The 18,728-nt window shown below is 39.7% G+C and overlaps 3 protein-coding genes across 4 annotated transcripts in view; 1 reads left to right on the top strand and 2 right to left on the bottom strand.

Moving 5' to 3' along the window:
* LOC105568450 overlaps nt 1-18,728 on the top strand; it is a 90,469-nt gene that overhangs the window by 4,360 nt on the left and 67,381 nt on the right. The gene's annotated exons all lie outside the window — the stretch shown is intronic.
* On the bottom strand, nt 8,337-10,062 carry LOC105568448. The gene has a single exon (XM_012024144.1). The coding sequence runs from the start codon at nt 9,603-9,605 to the stop codon at nt 8,703-8,705; it is 903 nt and encodes a 300-aa protein (XP_011879534.1). The 5' UTR covers nt 9,606-10,062; the 3' UTR covers nt 8,337-8,702.
* Nucleotides 10,397-14,613, bottom strand: LOC105568449. Its single transcript, XM_012024145.1, has 2 exons — nt 14,480-14,613; nt 10,397-11,284 (listed from the first exon to the last, which is right to left on the bottom strand). Exon 2 carries the CDS (start codon nt 11,265-11,267, stop codon nt 11,007-11,009), a length of 261 nt encoding a protein of 86 aa, XP_011879535.1. The 5' UTR covers nt 11,268-11,284; nt 14,480-14,613; the 3' UTR covers nt 10,397-11,006.

The raw sequence follows: 18,728 nt of genomic DNA, 5'->3' as shown, positions 1-18,728 counted from the left end.
CGTTGTCTTAGACCGGCCTACCGCCCAATTCGAGCGCGTGGCAAGATGTGATCGCCCGGCGATCGATATTGCTATGCGCACATCTCGCCACGCGCTCGAATTGGGCGGTAGGCCGGCCTAAGACAACGATTTTTAATAATTAATTACTCGTTAACTATTACGAAAATTGCAAAATGGTACAGGACTTTTCCGTTCATCTCGATCCGTTCTACCTTCTCAAAAATTTTGTCGGATATAGAAAGACTCACCCTGTATAGGGCCCAAATTTCGACTCGGGTTAAAATTCTCATTGCGCTGAAGATGACCTAAAAAAAGGGCTCGAAACGTTCACGTTTATATATTATTTACTGTACCTATAACTAGATACTTTTATAAAGTAACTTTCCCAACCCTGAAAAAATTATATTAAATATCCCTTTTCCGCGACTTTCTGCCGTGGTGTAGCTCGCAAAAAGCTTGTTTCGCTTATACAATAGCGAACCACCTAAATCCGTGACGGATCCGGGCGAGGAAACCGGAGCAGTTTCGGCGCGGCACCTTTACGCGCGTCGCACGTACGTGCCGTTGTCGTACGTGCTTTGAAAATCACGCGCAAATACCGTTGTGCATTAAGGTCATTCACTTACCTACCTACCGACTGCGATTCAGCGCAGGAGTAACTACTGGTGTTTCGTGCTCGACACAAATCGCGGAAGAAAATGAACACGTGTCCTTCCGGCGCGTGTCGTATTACGATGCTTCTCCCGCACGTCGTGCTACGACGTTTCGGTCGACGCTCGCGCGCGACGTTTTGATTCCGAGAAGCTTAAACTTGTTCGAGCGGAGCCCTGCTAAGAGCCTGACACGATCTTGCGATGTAATAATCTTTACCTGTCGTCTGCGATTCGATTGTTGACCGTCACGTTTCGGGCGCGTACGTGCCTCAAGAAGACACCACCGCCGTCGTTATTCGATTTGAACATAAACGTTTAGAAAGTCGTGTCACTGCGCATCCGGCGTGGGTCAGGTTTTCTTCATAAAAAGAGTTACGACCTAAATAATACTTCTAACAATACTTTTGCTACCTGATATGACGATACACCTCTAACGGAAAAAGAAATCAACTTTATTCTAGGACACTGAAAAAATGTAAAACTGTCTTAGAAACGATACGAGTATCATTCTGTTGTAATAAAATCAGTAGTCAACTAATAAGAATATTCTTCAATGTCGCCAGCAGTAATTAACAACGTCAGTGTTCTCTTGACTATATCTGGCATTTTTAATAATACACGGAGAGACCGATATGGTTACCACATGTTTAATTAGGGTTGGCACAACCCCAATAAATAGTAATATTTGGGACAGCTATATCTGTGGTTGTCATACCCACATTGGTGTGATAAGTAGTGGAGACAACTATATGCGTTTTGTGCAGCAAACTTAGTGAATGTCGCAACACAAAACAATGTAGGTGCCCCTACTATTTATACAGCAAAATTGTAATTTTAGTTATTTTTGCCTTAGCCGGTCTTGCCGGGTACAGAAAATTTATTGCGAAAAATATTACCTCAGCCAGGATTTGAACCTGGACCTCCCCCTACACTCCAGGCGGGCGTCTCACCAATTCGACCACTCAGGCGTGTGGTAATATTTGTCGCAATAACGGTGTAAAAAATCAGCAATGTCGATTCGACTTTTGAAGTGTCCAGGTTTCCATAGCGCGTATAATTTAAAATAAGTCGAGCCGCTCGTATTTTGTACGAACAAACGTGGGGCCAACGGCCACAGTGCCTTACGAGCACACAAGAGTCGGGTGTTCGTTAACAAATTCCAATTTTAATGCCGCCACTTTACATCGTTAATTTCAATCTCACAACTCTCCGTATTGGATAATTTATTAGTCAAACTAATCTCCGTTTTTCAATGTATGACTTCAATTCGTTTTTATGTATTTTAACTTTTTATATATAATTTGGTTGACCATATCTGGCAATTTTAATGATTTCGTATCGCTACGTTTCGACCATGGGTTTTGGTCCTTTTCAAGCAAGTGTAACTGTGTTAATCGTGCATAGGATCACGTGTATTTAGTGGTGTTGTGAGGATGGTCATTATAATCCTAAAATATTACGTGAACTTATCTTGACTGACAAAACATCACTGGTCACGATTAACACAGTTACACTCGCTTGAAAAGGACCAAAACCCATGGTCGAAACGTAGCGATACGAAATCATTAAAATTGCCAGATATGGTCAACCAAATTATATGTTTTTAATTTTTGCTGGCGACCCTGAAGAATTTCTGATTAGTTTAACTTTTTATCTTCACTCATAATGACATTTATTATCTCTTACCAGATCTTTTTAGCACTTGCGCTGAAGACGAACCCAAAAGGGTTCGAAACGTTCGCCTCTTGTATTTTTCCAATTTAAATGTGCGATTCCCTTTTTTATTCCAAGTTAAATATATTGTTTTAGCGAGCACTCATCTTATTTACTTTGACTTATCGTGATTAAACAATTTTAATAATTAAACAAATTGTTTACAAGACAATTTGACATAAAGATTTCATGGACGCGTTTCGGCAACACCGAGCCCTCCATCTGTGTATAATTTAAATTATACGTTTGTAAAAATTACAAGCAATTGATTACGTGAATTACGTAATTGCGGCATTTTATATCCTGGACAACGTCGCGGAAATTAAATGAAAAGATCGCCATCGTGTTTACGTCGAAATTACGCGTTGCACAGCAAATTATATAACACCGATGTGTGAACGGTTTAAAAAACAAGCGCCGCAGCTATCGCTCCCGGTATATATGTATACACGTATTTATCGGTTACGAAAATGTCAGAAGACGCGACCTTGCACGTGCACAGACTGCGCGCTTGTCACGTAAATTAATTCCGCATAGTTTTAATCGACGGCATCGAGCGGAGTGAAACGCGCTCACGAGTTAGCGTTATTCGCAGGTGTAAATCACGTCACACCCCAAATCGCTCGCACGTGATACCACCGCGAGATCCAATTAACCACGCTGGCGGCTGCAACCCAATGCAACTGATAATCTTCATTAGGAAATCCATTATGGAGCAGGACGCGCGGTACGCGAGGAGGAAGGGGAGGAAGGACACGGCGGCGCAAAAGTGAAACTAAATTTTCTCCGATGCCTATTCAATTCGCGCCTCACGGTTCATTCGCGAGTCTCTCCTAATTGCTCCAAAATGCCGCATCCTCATCGCCAGCCGCCGCGAAGCTTGAAACCGGCGAGAAGATTAAGAATTCCGGACTACTTTCCTCCCGCCGAAACTGAGAAAGTAGGGTCACGGCGTCGGAGCTCTTCGAGGCGTTTGTTATGCGTAATTGTTTCGGAGGAAATCGCGCGTCTTGCAACGTGACACATTAGAATTATCCTCCGCATGCACGTCATTTTCAAGAGAAACGCGCTTTCTCACGCTGACACATCAATAAAATAAAATTTCTTTATTTATGAGAAGTAAGAGATTTAGGTCTCTAGATAAATTCCATTCCTAGATCGCGAGAAAACTTCTGAAAAGCTGTATCTTTCGAAAGCGATCAGACGGAAATTGCAATCCGAATTTCTGGAATCTATAATAGGCTGTATTCCGATATTCACCGCCCAGTAATGAAAATCTATAGCGTACGTAACGTAAACTGTGGATTTTCAGTACTGGCAGTGAATATCAGAACGTAGGCATTAGACGCACGCGTTTCGCGTACCAGTATATTTAAACGAAACACGGAGAGAATCTTTTTCTTGAAATTTACCCCGAAAATAGCGCAGTCGTGCACGGGGAGAATTTTCTCTTATCCTGAAAATCACGTACTCGTGGGACGACATGGCACTTCGAACAACTTTTAGTGCAATCGTGATACCACGTGGTATTTTGCAGAACTTTGAGTTTTCTGAAATTTTACTAGCATCATAAAACGTACGATAAAATTGCAAAAAGCTCTCATAAAGTTCTTCAAAATACCACGTGGTCCCACGATTGCGCGAAAAATTCTTCGAAATGCCGTGTTGTCTCACGATTACATAATTTTCAGAATAAATTTTAAGAGAAAATTCTGTCCGTGCAGGTAGTGAGATAGCACTATTTTTGATATCACGAGAGCGATGAGAGTTATCAGTGTTATCATCGATCATTAGCCTGAAGGCAAGTGTAACGTATACTTCATACCTAAGTCACGCGATTAATAAAACCCGACTCGTCCGCACCTTTCTCGCCAGCGTTCTCCGGAAGTGGATCGCGATATCTGCGCGCCGTGCTATCGTCCGCATTATAATTCTTACGAAGCGAGAGAGGAGCGGAGGAAAAAAAAGGCGTTGCGCCAAATCAGGGCGCGCGCGCGCGCGCGCGGAAAGTCGTTACGAGAAATCGACGGCTACCGTAATGAGGCCATTGCCGGTGTATTTTCTCAATTACATAGGAAATTACCCCGTTCGCGTCCGCGTCCGCGACGGCTCCTCCTCTCGGCATCATTTTTGTCCGCGCGAGGAAATGCCGCGTCGTTACGGAGCGCAAAAAGACATCTTTTCTGTGATGTGCCTTTATAAAACGTTACCCGGCAGACGATTTCATTGACCGCCGAAATCCCGTACGCTATTTTTGCGAGTTCGCACCCTCAGAAAAATTTCTATTACCGAGACAAAAAGTATTCTTTCGCATTTATATTTCTCGCAACCTCATTTAGTATAAAAAATAAGACAATATCAAAATAAAATCCATAATTCTTAGTCTCCTCTATCGAATTAAAAAAAGATTGACTTGCTATATTGAGACAAGACTAACTTATGTAATATAAATGCAAGTTTATATATTCTTGCGTTTATTATAGAATAAGTGTTTCCCCCCATCTTGCAACGCACGAAGTTGGCACCGCGATATTCGACAAAAGACGATACATACTATCATTTTATTCTAGATTTTACAATCTTTCATTTAATAGCATTGGATCCGGAAATTTTTTCTGTGGGTGCGGTTCGCCTATAACCACTGTGCAGATTGTATAAGTTGCGCTCCGCACTCTGTCGCGAAAATTTCAATGCGTCAATTGCGATCGATTAATCGTAAATAATAAACGCGAAGGCGATGTTACGCGGGCTTCTTCGCGATCGGCGTCTTTCCGTCCGTGACATGTGCCCGGATAAGGAATCTGTCGATATTCGCCGCTCCGGCGTGGTACGACTTCGATCATCGACCCGCATATCTCGGCTCGGATTAGAACGCGCGCAGTCTTTCATCACGTAAATGAAAATTGAATCTGGAATTAAGCGCGCACTTCGTTGCGCAACCGAAGAATTACACAATTACGGCAAGAGAAGCAGTTAAGGCTCGAGCTAACATTCCTAGAAAAAATAGTATTTCATGCATCAGGAGCTTGATTCTTGAATTTATTCGGTAAAGAAACGTTGAATGGTTATCGCTTTTAGCTACTTGACTTGCAACTTTTCTGTTAGAGCAGAATTCGCAAGAGAAACGTATGCGCACGTTCTGCTCTTATAGAAATGTTGCAAGTTGATTAGTTATCGTGTGGCGTGGCTTTTAGCCACTCGACCTGCAACTTTTCTGTAAGAGCAGAATTTACGCACACGTTTCTCTTGCGAATTCAAGAATCTAGGATATTTCGATTCGTGCCAGCTCGCTACTTCATTCATGTAGAATGAAATATTCAAAGGCGTTTATAAATTCCATATTTAGAATTTCTCGAGGCGGAAACCGCTGTGGGCATTGTGGTGTACAGATTTGCGGCATTACTGGGCATTACTAGACATTCTTTTGGACATTAGGCCTTGCTCGGGCATGATAAAGATAAAATAAGATAAAACAAGATAAGATAAAACAAGATAATAAGATAAAGTAACGCCCGGTGGGCATTGGTGTACATGATTTTGGTCAGCGGTTTTCCGCTCGGAATTTCTTTTCTACGCTACCGTATGTGCATTGTATTTGACGTGGATGTGGGACACGTTTCTCATGTATACTCTTGTTACACTGAATAATTCAAAGACGTAATGCGGTGTCGTATGTATTCACGAGCACAATCATTGTCTACGTTAGACACGAGCATCCGAACATTATAAATAATTGAAAGTAAATACGCAGTGGTTCTTCTTCGCAAGGCCTTAACAAAATGCTAACAAAATATTCTCATTGCCGAACATTCGTGCACCCACAGAAAAAATTTCCGGATCCAATGCTATTACACTTCAATGTATCATAAAATAGGATCGATATAGCGCCAATCGTATTTATTATAGAGAAAAGGAACATTTTAATCATAAATGAAAAATTCTAAAATCTAGAATCGTCTTTTGTCGAATATCGTGTTGCCAACTTCGTGCGTTGTAAGATGGAAGGAAAATTTATTCTAAACACAAGAACAACGACAAGTTACTCTTGTCTCAATATAATAAGTAAATCTTTCTTAATTCAATAGACGGGAATAAGAATTATTGATTTTATTTTGATATTGTCTTATTTTTGTGCTAAATGAGGTTGTGAGAAATACAAATGCGCCAAGAATATTTTTGTCTCAGTAACAGAAATCCTTTCTATGGGTGCGTCGTTACGTAAAAAACTTGCAAATCAATTTTGTTATTATAGTCACTGCAATCACAGTTTGTGTCAACTGCCGTTTTGTCGTCTGCTAATGATTCAGAAATATTTAGTTATTCAAGTTGCGAAGGACAAATGAGATTGACGTTACGGCGAGCTACCAATCTGTATTATTGTTATTCGCACTTCGATAGCACTGTTAGTATTCTTCAGCGTACATTCACAGACGTCATCGCTTTTGAATGCAATCGATACCGGCGCGCATTTAGCGAATGTAAATTGCTCCGATTTACTCAGTCAATTACCGAGGCTGTTCGAAGTAACAAAAAGCATCAATACCGGGCGCTTTAACATGCGTGCAAATTTAAACCGACAATCTAACGCGACATCATTACATGGTCAATGCGGCGGGGAAATGAATGCTACGAGCATTCAAAATAATACGATTTATTGCTTTAAATTGCGCGATTATCATAATTGCTACTGTAATTATACCTTGCTAATCTAACTGTATGTTTTGCCGCTATGATAAAATTATTTATAATTTTGCACTTCTGATTTAATCATTATTAATATTATTAACGTAGTTCTATTCTGTAAAAAAAGATTTTAATTCAAGTCGAAGGAAACGATAGTGTAAAAAGTTGGTTAATTTGATTTATATCGTATTTATATAATAAGAAACTAAAATTTATATTCCGGAATGATATCAGTAATAAAAATGCACACTTAAAAACACATATAACACTTGCATAAATTAGAATATAAGAATTATTTAGTTGCCTTCGACAACTGTTCTTATGATTTAAAAACAGTGAATAAATTTTCTTACTTCATTTTACATTTGCGTTTAACTGCGTGAAACAAAACACGCTGATTTGCATGAACGATATATTCGTTGACGAATTAATTCCAACGGCAGCACTGAATAATAATAAAGAAACGTAATATAATGCAAACGCTATTATTTAAACGCATTATTAAAAAATGGATTTTTCTTGTTTACTCGCGACGTACGCAATTCGGAAAAAGAGTGTGCGATTATTATTTATTCCACTTATTACTTGGTTTTACTCTCGAGCGCAATGAACAGAGGCGGAACGTGATTGCTCTGCTCTTAGCCGCTCGCAGTTTTATTAGTTAATAAATAAAATACTGTAATATCTGTTTAAGAGGAGCGCTTAAAACGCTCCGACCTTACTCGATTTTCCTTGAAATTACATTTGCAAAACGTGCATCTCCCACGCGTGTTATTCAACGATTACTCGTCGACATTTGTCATCTTTACATAACGCGACAAACGCTGTCCATTATTGCGTATCAATTTTTAATTTTATCCTTCAGCGTGCACAATGAGGTATACGTGTAGACGAAATCGTGCGTTTTAACGTACGTTCCCGATTTTTCCGCTGAAGCGTTTCCGATACGGCACTGTACATCGCGATTTCTCTGACTTCTCACGGCCACTCGCTAGTTTCTCCTCGTAGAACCTCTTTTCGCAAGGTCAAAGGACAACGTTGCCTTATTTAACGATCCTATTCGATTCACGGAGTCACTTATATTTGTCCTGGATTCGAAATATCCTTAAGCAGCGAAAATTTGTTCCAGCTAATGTCATAATTATCGCCTCAACCAATCGCCGAGTTCGTAAAATAAATAGATATAAAATTTATTGTACCATAAAACGCATAGCGAGAAACCATTAGAGAAGTTTATGCTGAATATGTATAGTTTCATATCTCGGAAGAAATGTTGACGCAAAAATATTAGTTATATCGAATCAAGATTTAATTCTGCCTAATAGAAAGGTAGTGACACATTGTTTTAGATTAAAACTACGATTATCCGCCACAACCTTATTTCACCCTACTCAACTTGTGAACTGAATAAACTGCAATACACCAATAAAAACGTGACAAGATGTAAAACATCCTCGCCCAACATCCATCATCATCGTCCTTAATAAAGACGCGAGACTAATTGAACAGATTTATTCTGATAACAGTGGCAGTCCTCTGCCTCAGCTTTCTCAGCATGTTCCTAAGCCCTTCGATGCCCCGCTGTTGATGCATGACTTTTTCCGTGCGATCTAATACTTGCAACTTCACCGGGACGGCGCTCGTCAAGCGCAGTCACGGCCACGTGGTGGTTTCCCCGCAGGAAGTCTCGTCCTCCAAGGTCAGAGGACAAAATTCTTCCGCGGTGACCCTATCCAGGCAGCCGATATCCGCCCTGGGCTTGAATGGCAGCTCCGACACGAGAATCCCTTTTTTACGGACCCTTCGGTTCTTCTCCTCCTCCTCGAACTCTGCGAAATCGTCGTCTTCGACGTCGCTGGTCCTCGGGGCGGCAAAATCGGCGTCGGTCAGAACGAGCGTGCTCACTCTTGGACTCCTCGGCTTTTCCCGCGATATCTCCCTCGAGACCTCTTTCGAGGCACGCAATGGTCTCTTCTCGCCGAGGCGACGTCGCGGTTTCTCGGCACGACGCGCGGACGCGGGGGGCGGAAGTGCGCTCCCCTCGATCGTATCCTCTTCGCGGTCGCCGTCCTGATTGATGGCACCCGGTCGCTGTTCTTTATCGCGCGTGTCCCCGCTCGACGGTTCCCTACTTTCCTGCGCCGATCGGACCGCGTTCGCTGCGAGTGTATTTTTATCAGTGGCACCGGCGCCTACGGCGACCGCGATTTCGCTGGTGCCACCTGCCACCGCTTCCTCCGGCCTCCCGCTCGGAGCGATTGCACACGGACAGGCGTCTGCGATGTCGGCCGGGCTCACCACGTTGGAACCGTAGGTCTCCGCGATGCCGGACTTGCTCAAACTCGACTCGGCTGGCAACGCGCTCGAAGCAGGCCCCTTATCGACAGCCCCGGCGCTCTCGACGTTGGCCTTGATTCGCGGATGCTTGCGATACTCTTCCTGCAAGTAAGCGCGGAACTGGTCTTGGAAGTAACCGTCGATTACCTTCCAGACGGTGGCGCTGTACCAGCCCAGTACGCTGATCAGAAACACTCCGCGAATGATGAACGCCAACATGACTAGGCCTTTGTTGATTATTGCGATGCGATATTACAACATTCTCTATGCACTATTGCAGTCAAAATATACCCTAACGTAGCGCACTTACAACTTCGGCTAATAACTGATGTTATACGTTCAGAGAAGACTACTCTCTCTTCTTGAGATGTGCCGCAGCGCTTATAAATATTTTGAGTTTCTTCAGCACACAGATAAGTTAAAGTTGTGTGTGAGAACGTAAACGCAACTATCAGTCTTATATTATTGTTGATGAGACACATATATTAGTTTTAAGAGTAAATTTAACGTAAAATTTCAAGATCTTATATTCTCAAGTTCTCACAATTTACTTGGCTGATAATATTTATTCATTTAAAACTTTGTTCAATATCAAAATACTTTTGACTCTTATTAATTTATATTTACACTTTCTAATTTTTTTTTATAAAAAATTGTACATTTTTGCTTCCTCACAAAATGCGCGAATTAAAATTCTGCGAAAGCAATTTTCAATTTGCATCTTAGCTTACAAAGCTTTCTCTATGAGGAAGCCAAAATTGAAAGAAAAACTTGCCCAGATAATGAGGAAGGAATGTGCAAATTTCCAATTTGCACCTTTCTAATTTAATGTTGCCAAATATTGATGTTATAAAAGTGTTTTTAGGTTATAACTAAATTTACGGATGCTATGAATAAATATCTTGAAAATTTTGTCAAAATAATGAATGCTACTATAAATTATCATCAAAACTTAATTTTAATATTAAAGTCCGGTTTAATAACTGACTTATACGTTCTGTTAAAAGTTATACGATCTATAAATCTATGGAAGTTTATTCCTTCGAGTTGAGGAACTTTTAGCAAGAAAAATATAGAGAAGAGTTTTATCTTATACAAACGATCTGCACATTTGACTTTCAAACGCCGCACAAAAAGGAAGTTCTGTCACAGTTCTGTTTACCAATTTCGTGGCATTTGCAAAAATACTAAATCTTTTGAAAGTAGACGATTACTTCTCGTTTACCTTCGTAGATCTATCTAGATTTAAATATCTATCCACCTCTTATTGATCTTAAAACGCACTTACTATCCAAGTGAATTGAATATTTTTTTAAACTTATGCTAAAACAACAGATAGTATATAATCGATAACAAGTTCTATTTCTATTTCTAACGTTACTACTTATCTATTATCAGTTCCAATGCCGATTTGATTTGGTGTTAATTTTTATATTAACATCGAATTTAAGATATTGATATTGCTCGAGATTAATCGATGATACGAAAGATAAAACTAACATTGACAGATATATCTAACAGCTGTAATAATTGAGAATAATAGTGCTATGCTTATTTAAAACGAACTAAATTTATAACGTTACTTCTAAACAATCATCTCGATGGGGATCATTTAATTATTTAATCCTCTTCTCCCGCGAGATAGTTTTTGATGATGTAGAAGGATTCTTTCATATTCGGCCAACCCATAGTCACGAAGACCAAAATCGAATTCGCGATCACGAAGAGCCGCATCATTTCGATACCGGTGCTGGATCGAAGCCAATTTCCGAAGCCTTGGTTCTCGTCATCGCTCAGACCTCCCGAATCCGAGTTCTCCAATGCGTTGCCTCCATTCTGACAACTCTTACTAGCTTTATTCTCGTTGCCTCGTTTCCTCATGATTACGTAGCAATCATCTGCAAGTATCGATTTTAATGCCAAACATCTTAAAAGTATACATCTTCCGTTCTACGCGTTTATTGTGAAAATGTCAAAGTTGTGTAATAGAAAGGTGTATTAATCGATAAGCTCCTTTGAGATAAAATTAATAGTTATGATAAAGACGTTAGGAGCATATTGTGTTTATAAAGAGATGGGAAGAGACAGAACACGCGTGTTAAATTGTTTTTCAAAACAAATATCGATATGTTTAATATGATGTCAGACGTTTCGGAAATTTATTTTGAAAAACAATTTAACACGCGTGTTCTGTCTCTTTCCATCTCTTTATAAACACAATGTCGATTCTCGCATTGTCGTCATATGCTCCGAACGCCTTTATCATCATTATTAATTGTATAATAGACACTAGGACTTTTTACATTATCGTTCTAACAAAATTTAACTAATAAAATCAAGAAAAGAAATCATGTTCACAAAAATTCAACAGCTCTACATGGAATACTATCTTGAAAACTCATCAAAACGTCGGAGGGATGTCAAGAATTGTCACCGAGTATTGTTAGGACACGTTTAGAATTTTAATCCTATCCATACCAAATCAAAGATTTAGAAACGAGAACTCTTTATCCTGCTTCGCTTCTTCTCCTATTACCAACTCACGTAATCTGGACTATCAACTGATTCATCGAGAATACAAAGAAAATTGTCTCAACACATGACGATTTACGATAAACGGCGAACCTGAGAGAAAATGAAATTAAAAGCGTGTACTCCCGTCCCGGGATATGCGTGTGCGTGAGCGCAGTTACACGTGGCATTCCTGAGCGTACAAGAGATGCGCATACTTTAAGAGTGGGTGTGATGACCGCGATCAACGCATCGAGTCTACGTACGTACTTGAACCGTCGCATATACGAAATTAAAATTATGAGAAATATTCGTGATTCTTAGTACGTTCTCTCAACATAAAGAACATTTTTTTAAATTATCGTTGGCTATAATAATTAACTATAACTGTTACAACGTTGGTGTATAACTTTCAATAATTAACTATAATAAATATTAATTATATAACCTGAAAGTGCGAGTAACATACTTGTAAGGACAATTTCACGTTGACACGCAATAGATAAAATTCTGTTTTTTTCTTGAATATTTTAAAAATAAAAAATTGTCACGTACAAAATGAACGGAAATTTCTCCTCCTAAATGCCAATCTTTCAATTCTAAAATTATGGATACTATATAGTAAAACTATTTGTTACATGCGTTTATATTACGAGTAAAATTGTGATCCAGGGACTCTTATTGTAAAGTGAATTCCGAGGAACTGTAGAAATTTATAATATCTGCGCACCAATTCGTACACGCAACTAAAAACTAATTTACTCGATGGCATTAAACAGCTTTAACAACTTCTCATCTTGTAGCCTCGCGATCTATGAAATTACGAAGACGAATATGGATCTTGGCAGATCAAAGTTCACGGTATTATACCAAGTAAATTGCAAGGAGGAGGAATAGTGGAATCGTTATCGACAAAGAACAGCCTTCGCCAGAGCAGATCGTTCTCTCTACAATGCTCCATTCCACCCCCCCCCCCACCCTCTCTCTCTCCCCCCCTATCTCGAGACTGTCGCCCAGTCTTTCCAGTGACTGGCTAGTTATCAAAATTTGGACTCTATTGTTCACACTTCAATGATGAATAATAGGGATACGATGGGATCACGAGCGAGCATTGATGGAAACAGGTGCGCGGCAGAAGATTTCAAGTTGGTTACAAAGGTCAACGGATGATCGTAATTGAATTTGATAGAAAATATTCCGCGTCGCTCTTATACGATTGGCAAAGGGTGTGTCGATGGAAACAAAACAAATCGATGAAAGACTGATTTGTTTCACAAACGTGCCGACACGCGTCGTCACGGGAGCTAAAAGACTGATAAAAGTTGTTCGTGCGCTGTGAATGGTGAAATAATACGAAATTCTCGAAATCGGTGCAAACTATTGTGCTAGAAACGGCATTGGATTGAATTCTGTTTAGTGGAGAATTGATTGTTAGATCGTGCGATCATTGCGATAAAAAGATTTGCGATTGAATTTGGACGTTGAAAACCTGCTATCTCGTATTAGAATCCCATCTCACAATGGAGGACTTTCCTCTATATATCTGGAAATAATATTTGTATATGAAGGCAAAAAATGGCAGAAGAGTATTGAGAACACGGCGAACGAAAATCGATCTAGGTCCATCAGACGTCGACCATTGCCGTTAGTTGCATAATTGCTCGTCCTATAATTAAATGGATTCAGTATGTTACGTCACGAACGGAAAGTTGGTCACTAGGAGCAGTAGCTACGAGGTATCAGTACAGCGTTGTCCCCGATGCTCCACTTCGGAAGTCGCCCGTCGAACGCTTAGTTAGAAAAGTTGGCTCGGTCGTTATTCCTATTCGAACGCGCAACCGGCCGGCTTTGTCCGTTATCGAAAACGATGCGCACGTAAATGAGAACTGGTAGTTGATAACACGTCATCGGTATCGACAAGGACGAAATAAAACTCCCTCGAATCCCTAGGTCTAAATTCGTGTTCGGAACCAGTCACCAGCGAAGCAATCGTACGCAATAAAGTGGCATGAAACACGGCTGCGCGCAACGAAACGTGCAGATTCGCGCGACAGAGCTTGCGGTCAGCGAACGAGGAAATTACAACGACGACGCCAGTTATCGGCAAAGGACAGCCCGGGGCGCGCGCGCGCGATCATTTCTATGGAAGGTGATATGTCCGGCGAGCCCTCATTCTCGGTGCATCCCTTCATCGTAAGTCGAACCGCCCTATTGTACGCGGAAGTTTAATCTCTCCTCCGCTGCTCTCACGCACCACAAGCCGTAGTTGGTAAATTTTGACTATCATCGTCGAACGTGATGCTCGAACGTCGTTATTACGTGTAGTTTCACCGACGTTGCCAAATATTTGACCAGTTATAATTAAAGGGACGAGTTTAGGGGATATTACTCGACTTTTGTCGACTTACGCAGTAAGTAAAAGCGATCTGATCTTACAATTTAAGCTAATAGGTATAACAGAATATAATGAAAAAGAATTATAGCTTATTTCTGGGCGGAATAAATCATATTTGGGGAAATAATAAAATATAGTTCTTTTCGTTCACTTGTGTCGTCAATTGTGCTATTATCGGCGAACTCACCATGGTACACGAGTCGAATCTTTCTCAACGACCGTAAACGTGCGTACGAATTCAAAGTAGTCTGCGTTTTTTACGGCCTTTTACGGAGCGTGAAATCCCGGCGACGTGACGCATGTAACAACTGGCACCGACGGTTTGCCGTTTTCCACGTTTACTTTGCCGCGAGACGTGCCGATATAAGGCTTCTAGGCTTTGGTAAGCTCATTAAAAGATTTCGCGGCAGTGTCGAAGGTTCTTCAAAGCTCGCACGGCGCGTGACAGCGTTCCTAAGTATCTAGTAAATTCAATACTGCACAACCCCTTTGCAATCCCTTGTGTTATATTACGTGGAATATCGTGCAATTTTTAAGTCAACTAATTGTGTACGTTACATCTCGTTACACTGAGAAAAATGTCTGATTTAATATAATCGGACAATCCAATTACATAATAACAAACGGATATAGATTAAATTGTATATCCGATAAGAAATGTGATCGCTTTTTCAATCAAGTTTCATCGGTAACTGCATTTCATCGAATGCATTCATAATTTAATCGGAAAACGTAATCGGAAAAATTAACCATCGGAAACGCTATGCAATTGGTTTATCCGGTGAAAATTTGTCTCACAATCAGTGTAGAATTAAAGAAGATGTGAATCGAAACGTCTAGAATATTTCTTTTGATAATAAAGTGTTTTATTAACAAAAAGTGGTAACGCCTCTTCCTTCTGGCGCTTCGGCTCACATTGGCCCTTTCCTCCAGTTTGTTAAATATTATAATTTCAGAGCGCTAAATTAATCCAGAATCTAAATAAATGTCCCATCTATTATTCTAGTCATTTAAATGTGACAATCTAAATGTACATATTTTGAACCAATGTTGCGATGAGGAGGAATCGCAACACGGTGAGATATTCACTGTTAAATTTGTAATTGTAGAAATGCAACGAGACTGCATAATTCAAAATTTGTCTAACTTATCCGACCATTGATTTCTTCCGTGTGAAGTCTAATTGATTTATCATGTTCCAATTTTTCAACCTTCCCCCCGTCGTTTATACCATAGCACAATCCTGACTTAAACGATTATGTTACGATCAAACACACAGTCTGGTAATTACTATCCGTGGCTTAATAAATCACCGATACATGATGTGAAATCCGACGTTGTCATCTTCCAATCGATTAGATCACATGCAACATTTCCCATGTGGTGCTCCGCGAAGGAGCTCGATTAATCACACGAGCTGTCTAAAATTTTGAATAGGAAAGGTACGTGGTTCCTACTTACACCACTCAGAGAACGTGTACCTATAAATAGCGCAACGTCGACTACAGTGCAAACAAATATTCGCATCACCGATCACTTTCTTCTTGTAATACTAAATCGTCCAGATACTGGCGTAAATGTAATTTCCTGTCGAAGACACATCGAAAAGAGATTTATCTCAAGATGTATTGCGGAACAAACGCCTAAATTTATGCAAATTTAAAGATGCGAGACGTGCGCGCGCACCGAGTGAAAAACTTATTGTTATAAAGAACATAGGCTATTTCTTTATCTGGCCATTTCAATTTCACTCGGGGCGAGAATTATTATGCAAATCTATGCAAATGAGAAGCATAGAATTAAAATAAATTTGAATAACAATTATCAATTCATAAGATCATTAGGAATTATTATAATAGATATTTATTTTAGATACGAATTTATCACTAGACATCTTTTCCTTGGAGCAAAGTTAAAAGTCACGCAAATGGAACAGATTCGAATTTCCGCGACCGAAATAAGAACTGTTTCCATCAAAAAGCCTCCGAGGACTAGCTTACCCCTGACGGAGAGATTGACTCGTAACGCGGTTATCCGGTACTTTGTTTCGCTGATAATGCCAAAGGATCATAGATGCATTTCCGACCGACAGCAGCGGACGATCTGGCACGCTCGATACAATTTTCTCCGGGAATATTATTTGCTCCGTTATGGAATATAATTATACGCAAAGTTTGAAAACGATATCTTTCAAACTTAATTATTTAGAAACTTAAAAATTTTACATCGGGCGCTTTTAGCGACAAACGCGAATTGTCAAGTGTATATGTGTAGCTCTAAATAAATTTAAAGCACCGTAAAAAAGAATTCCACAATTGTGATTATTGTAACTTTCGCTATAAATATTGTAAAATCTAATATCACGTATGTACTTTATGTTATTTTTTAAACTCTATTTAAAATATATGCGAACAGTAACTCCTAATGTTATTTATTAATTGAAATATTTCATCAATACTATTTTCTCACACCATTTTCTGCATAACATATTCGTTTTAAAGAAAATGTACTATGCGGTCTTTCTAAACAAAATAAAGTGCTTATTCTGCTACTACGGAGCATCTCATGTTCCCCCAGGGGTTCTTGACACAAGTAAAAACGCGCCGTCGCTGTTCACAGTGCCAATTTCTCGGATTACTCGCAAATACGTGGCGTGATGGAAAAAAGGCGCGCTGAACTCGACGAAAAAGAGCTTTGTCAAAGTAAGTGCAGCGTGACTATTGGTATTTCTCTATCTCTCTCTGGAAAGACTCGACCGGATTCCAAGAGGTGTTGGACCATTTTTGCGTCCCCTCCGGCTGCTGCAACGCATGCTCTTTCCCTCCCGCCGCTTATGGCGAGGAAAACTCCCGATTGGAATGAGAAACTCCCTAACGGTCGTGCATCAGTCGTTTTGCTGAGGAATTTCCAGGTCACTCTTCGTAAGTAACATGTCTTGCACCGTCTGGATGGTGCAGGATCTCTCGGGAACGCTATACCGCGAACGCTGCGTTCGATGCGCGTGTAACTAGACCAGCCCGCCACTCAGAATACTTGGTTTAAGTGGAATATCTCACCCTTTCTATGGATAAGCCTAATGACCAGAATTTCTAGAGTTTCTGAATATTGGCGGTATCAGTGTGTCAGTAATGATTAATGACACTTCAGATAATTAATAATACAACCCATTATTACTGAGAATAATTTTTGTTATTATCGAAATTATTGTAATATTTTATTAATTATATTAAATTATAAATTGTTTATTTATCTGTATATGATAATTAATTATATTGTGGTAATTTATAGTTAATGTACCACACGTAGAAATAAATCGTTAAAAGTAATAATCTTATAGAAATATTTAAATTTTTTAAAATATTACTATCTTCTATCAATAACTCCATTTCAATTAAAAGCGCGAATTATACTCTTCCGTCCTCTTCTTTGTATGTTATTAGACGGAAAATACTTTCGACTTGCCGCTATCAGTGACAAAATTTTACGGGCTGCAGAAAGCAATTATCGCCGTGAATTACAATACTTTCACGAAGCTATTAGATCATTCTTAGCTACGCAAAATTACGGCTGTATGGCCGCGTATTGTGAGCAAACTCTGCTCCTCCGCAAATACGAATGGATAAGGCAAGTCTAAAGTCCGCTAAAGTCCATGCAAAGTTGGTCGTTCGGCGCGATATGCAAACCCTTTCGCAACTCTCAAAATGTCCAGCAATTTCGTTGGGAATTCTCGTAGCTGAATTTAATTATTGACACGTTGGATTTATTGCGCACGGCGCATTTAGAATTTTAACGTCTCGAAAAGCACTTGACACGAATTATTCAATTCAGGACCGACTCTCTACCGCTCTGACGAATAAATAATTTGCACGTAATTTGTTTCTCAGATCCTTGCACTTCTTCCAAGCTCCTTTAGTACAATGCAGGAATTTCTTAGCGAACCACGCGGTATCTTTTCTTATTTTGATGAAATACTCATTAAAATACTCATAATTTAAAATATATAAGCTTACTATTATATATTAATATCCAAGTTGATTTAACGCGACTACGAATTAAATCAAGAATAATAAGGGAAGAAGGTAGAGGGACGTTTAAGACAAAATCGAAGGTCAAGCAACAGTATGGAGGAGTCTACGGTTTATAGCAGTTTTCATTATAGCCTTAAAAGCGTTGCTTCCCTTCTTATTCACTCAGAGCATCGCCGGTAGCTTCGTTAGAATTCTGCGTAATTACGTTTCGTCATTGGCGCAAACTTTATCGTTGCTTCTATGAAAGCCTTGTGCCAATGAAAGTGTTTAAACACTTGCGAATTTTTCGTCTTGATAGACATTACAGAAAACGGGATAATAAACTTTGGCAAATAATATGTAAAAATTGAATATAAAGCAAACGGTCCGCTGTATACATGATACGTATATATTTCATATAATCACTCT

This window comes from Vollenhovia emeryi, unplaced genomic scaffold, assembly GCF_000949405.1.
Source record: "Vollenhovia emeryi isolate VEMERY1.0 unplaced genomic scaffold, V.emery_V1.0 DF939129.1, whole genome shotgun sequence".
Classification (NCBI taxonomy): domain Eukaryota; kingdom Metazoa; phylum Arthropoda; class Insecta; order Hymenoptera; family Formicidae; genus Vollenhovia; species Vollenhovia emeryi.
This window is presented reverse-complemented; position numbering and strand designations above follow the sequence as displayed.

Coding starts and splice junctions, on each gene's coding strand:
- LOC105568448 (XM_012024144.1), bottom strand. CDS start 9,605: ATGTTGGCGTTCATCATTCGCGGAGTGTTTCTGATCAGCGTACTGGGC.
- LOC105568449 (XM_012024145.1), bottom strand. CDS start 11,267: ATGAGGAAACGAGGCAACGAGAATAAAGCTAGTAAGAGTTGTCAGAAT.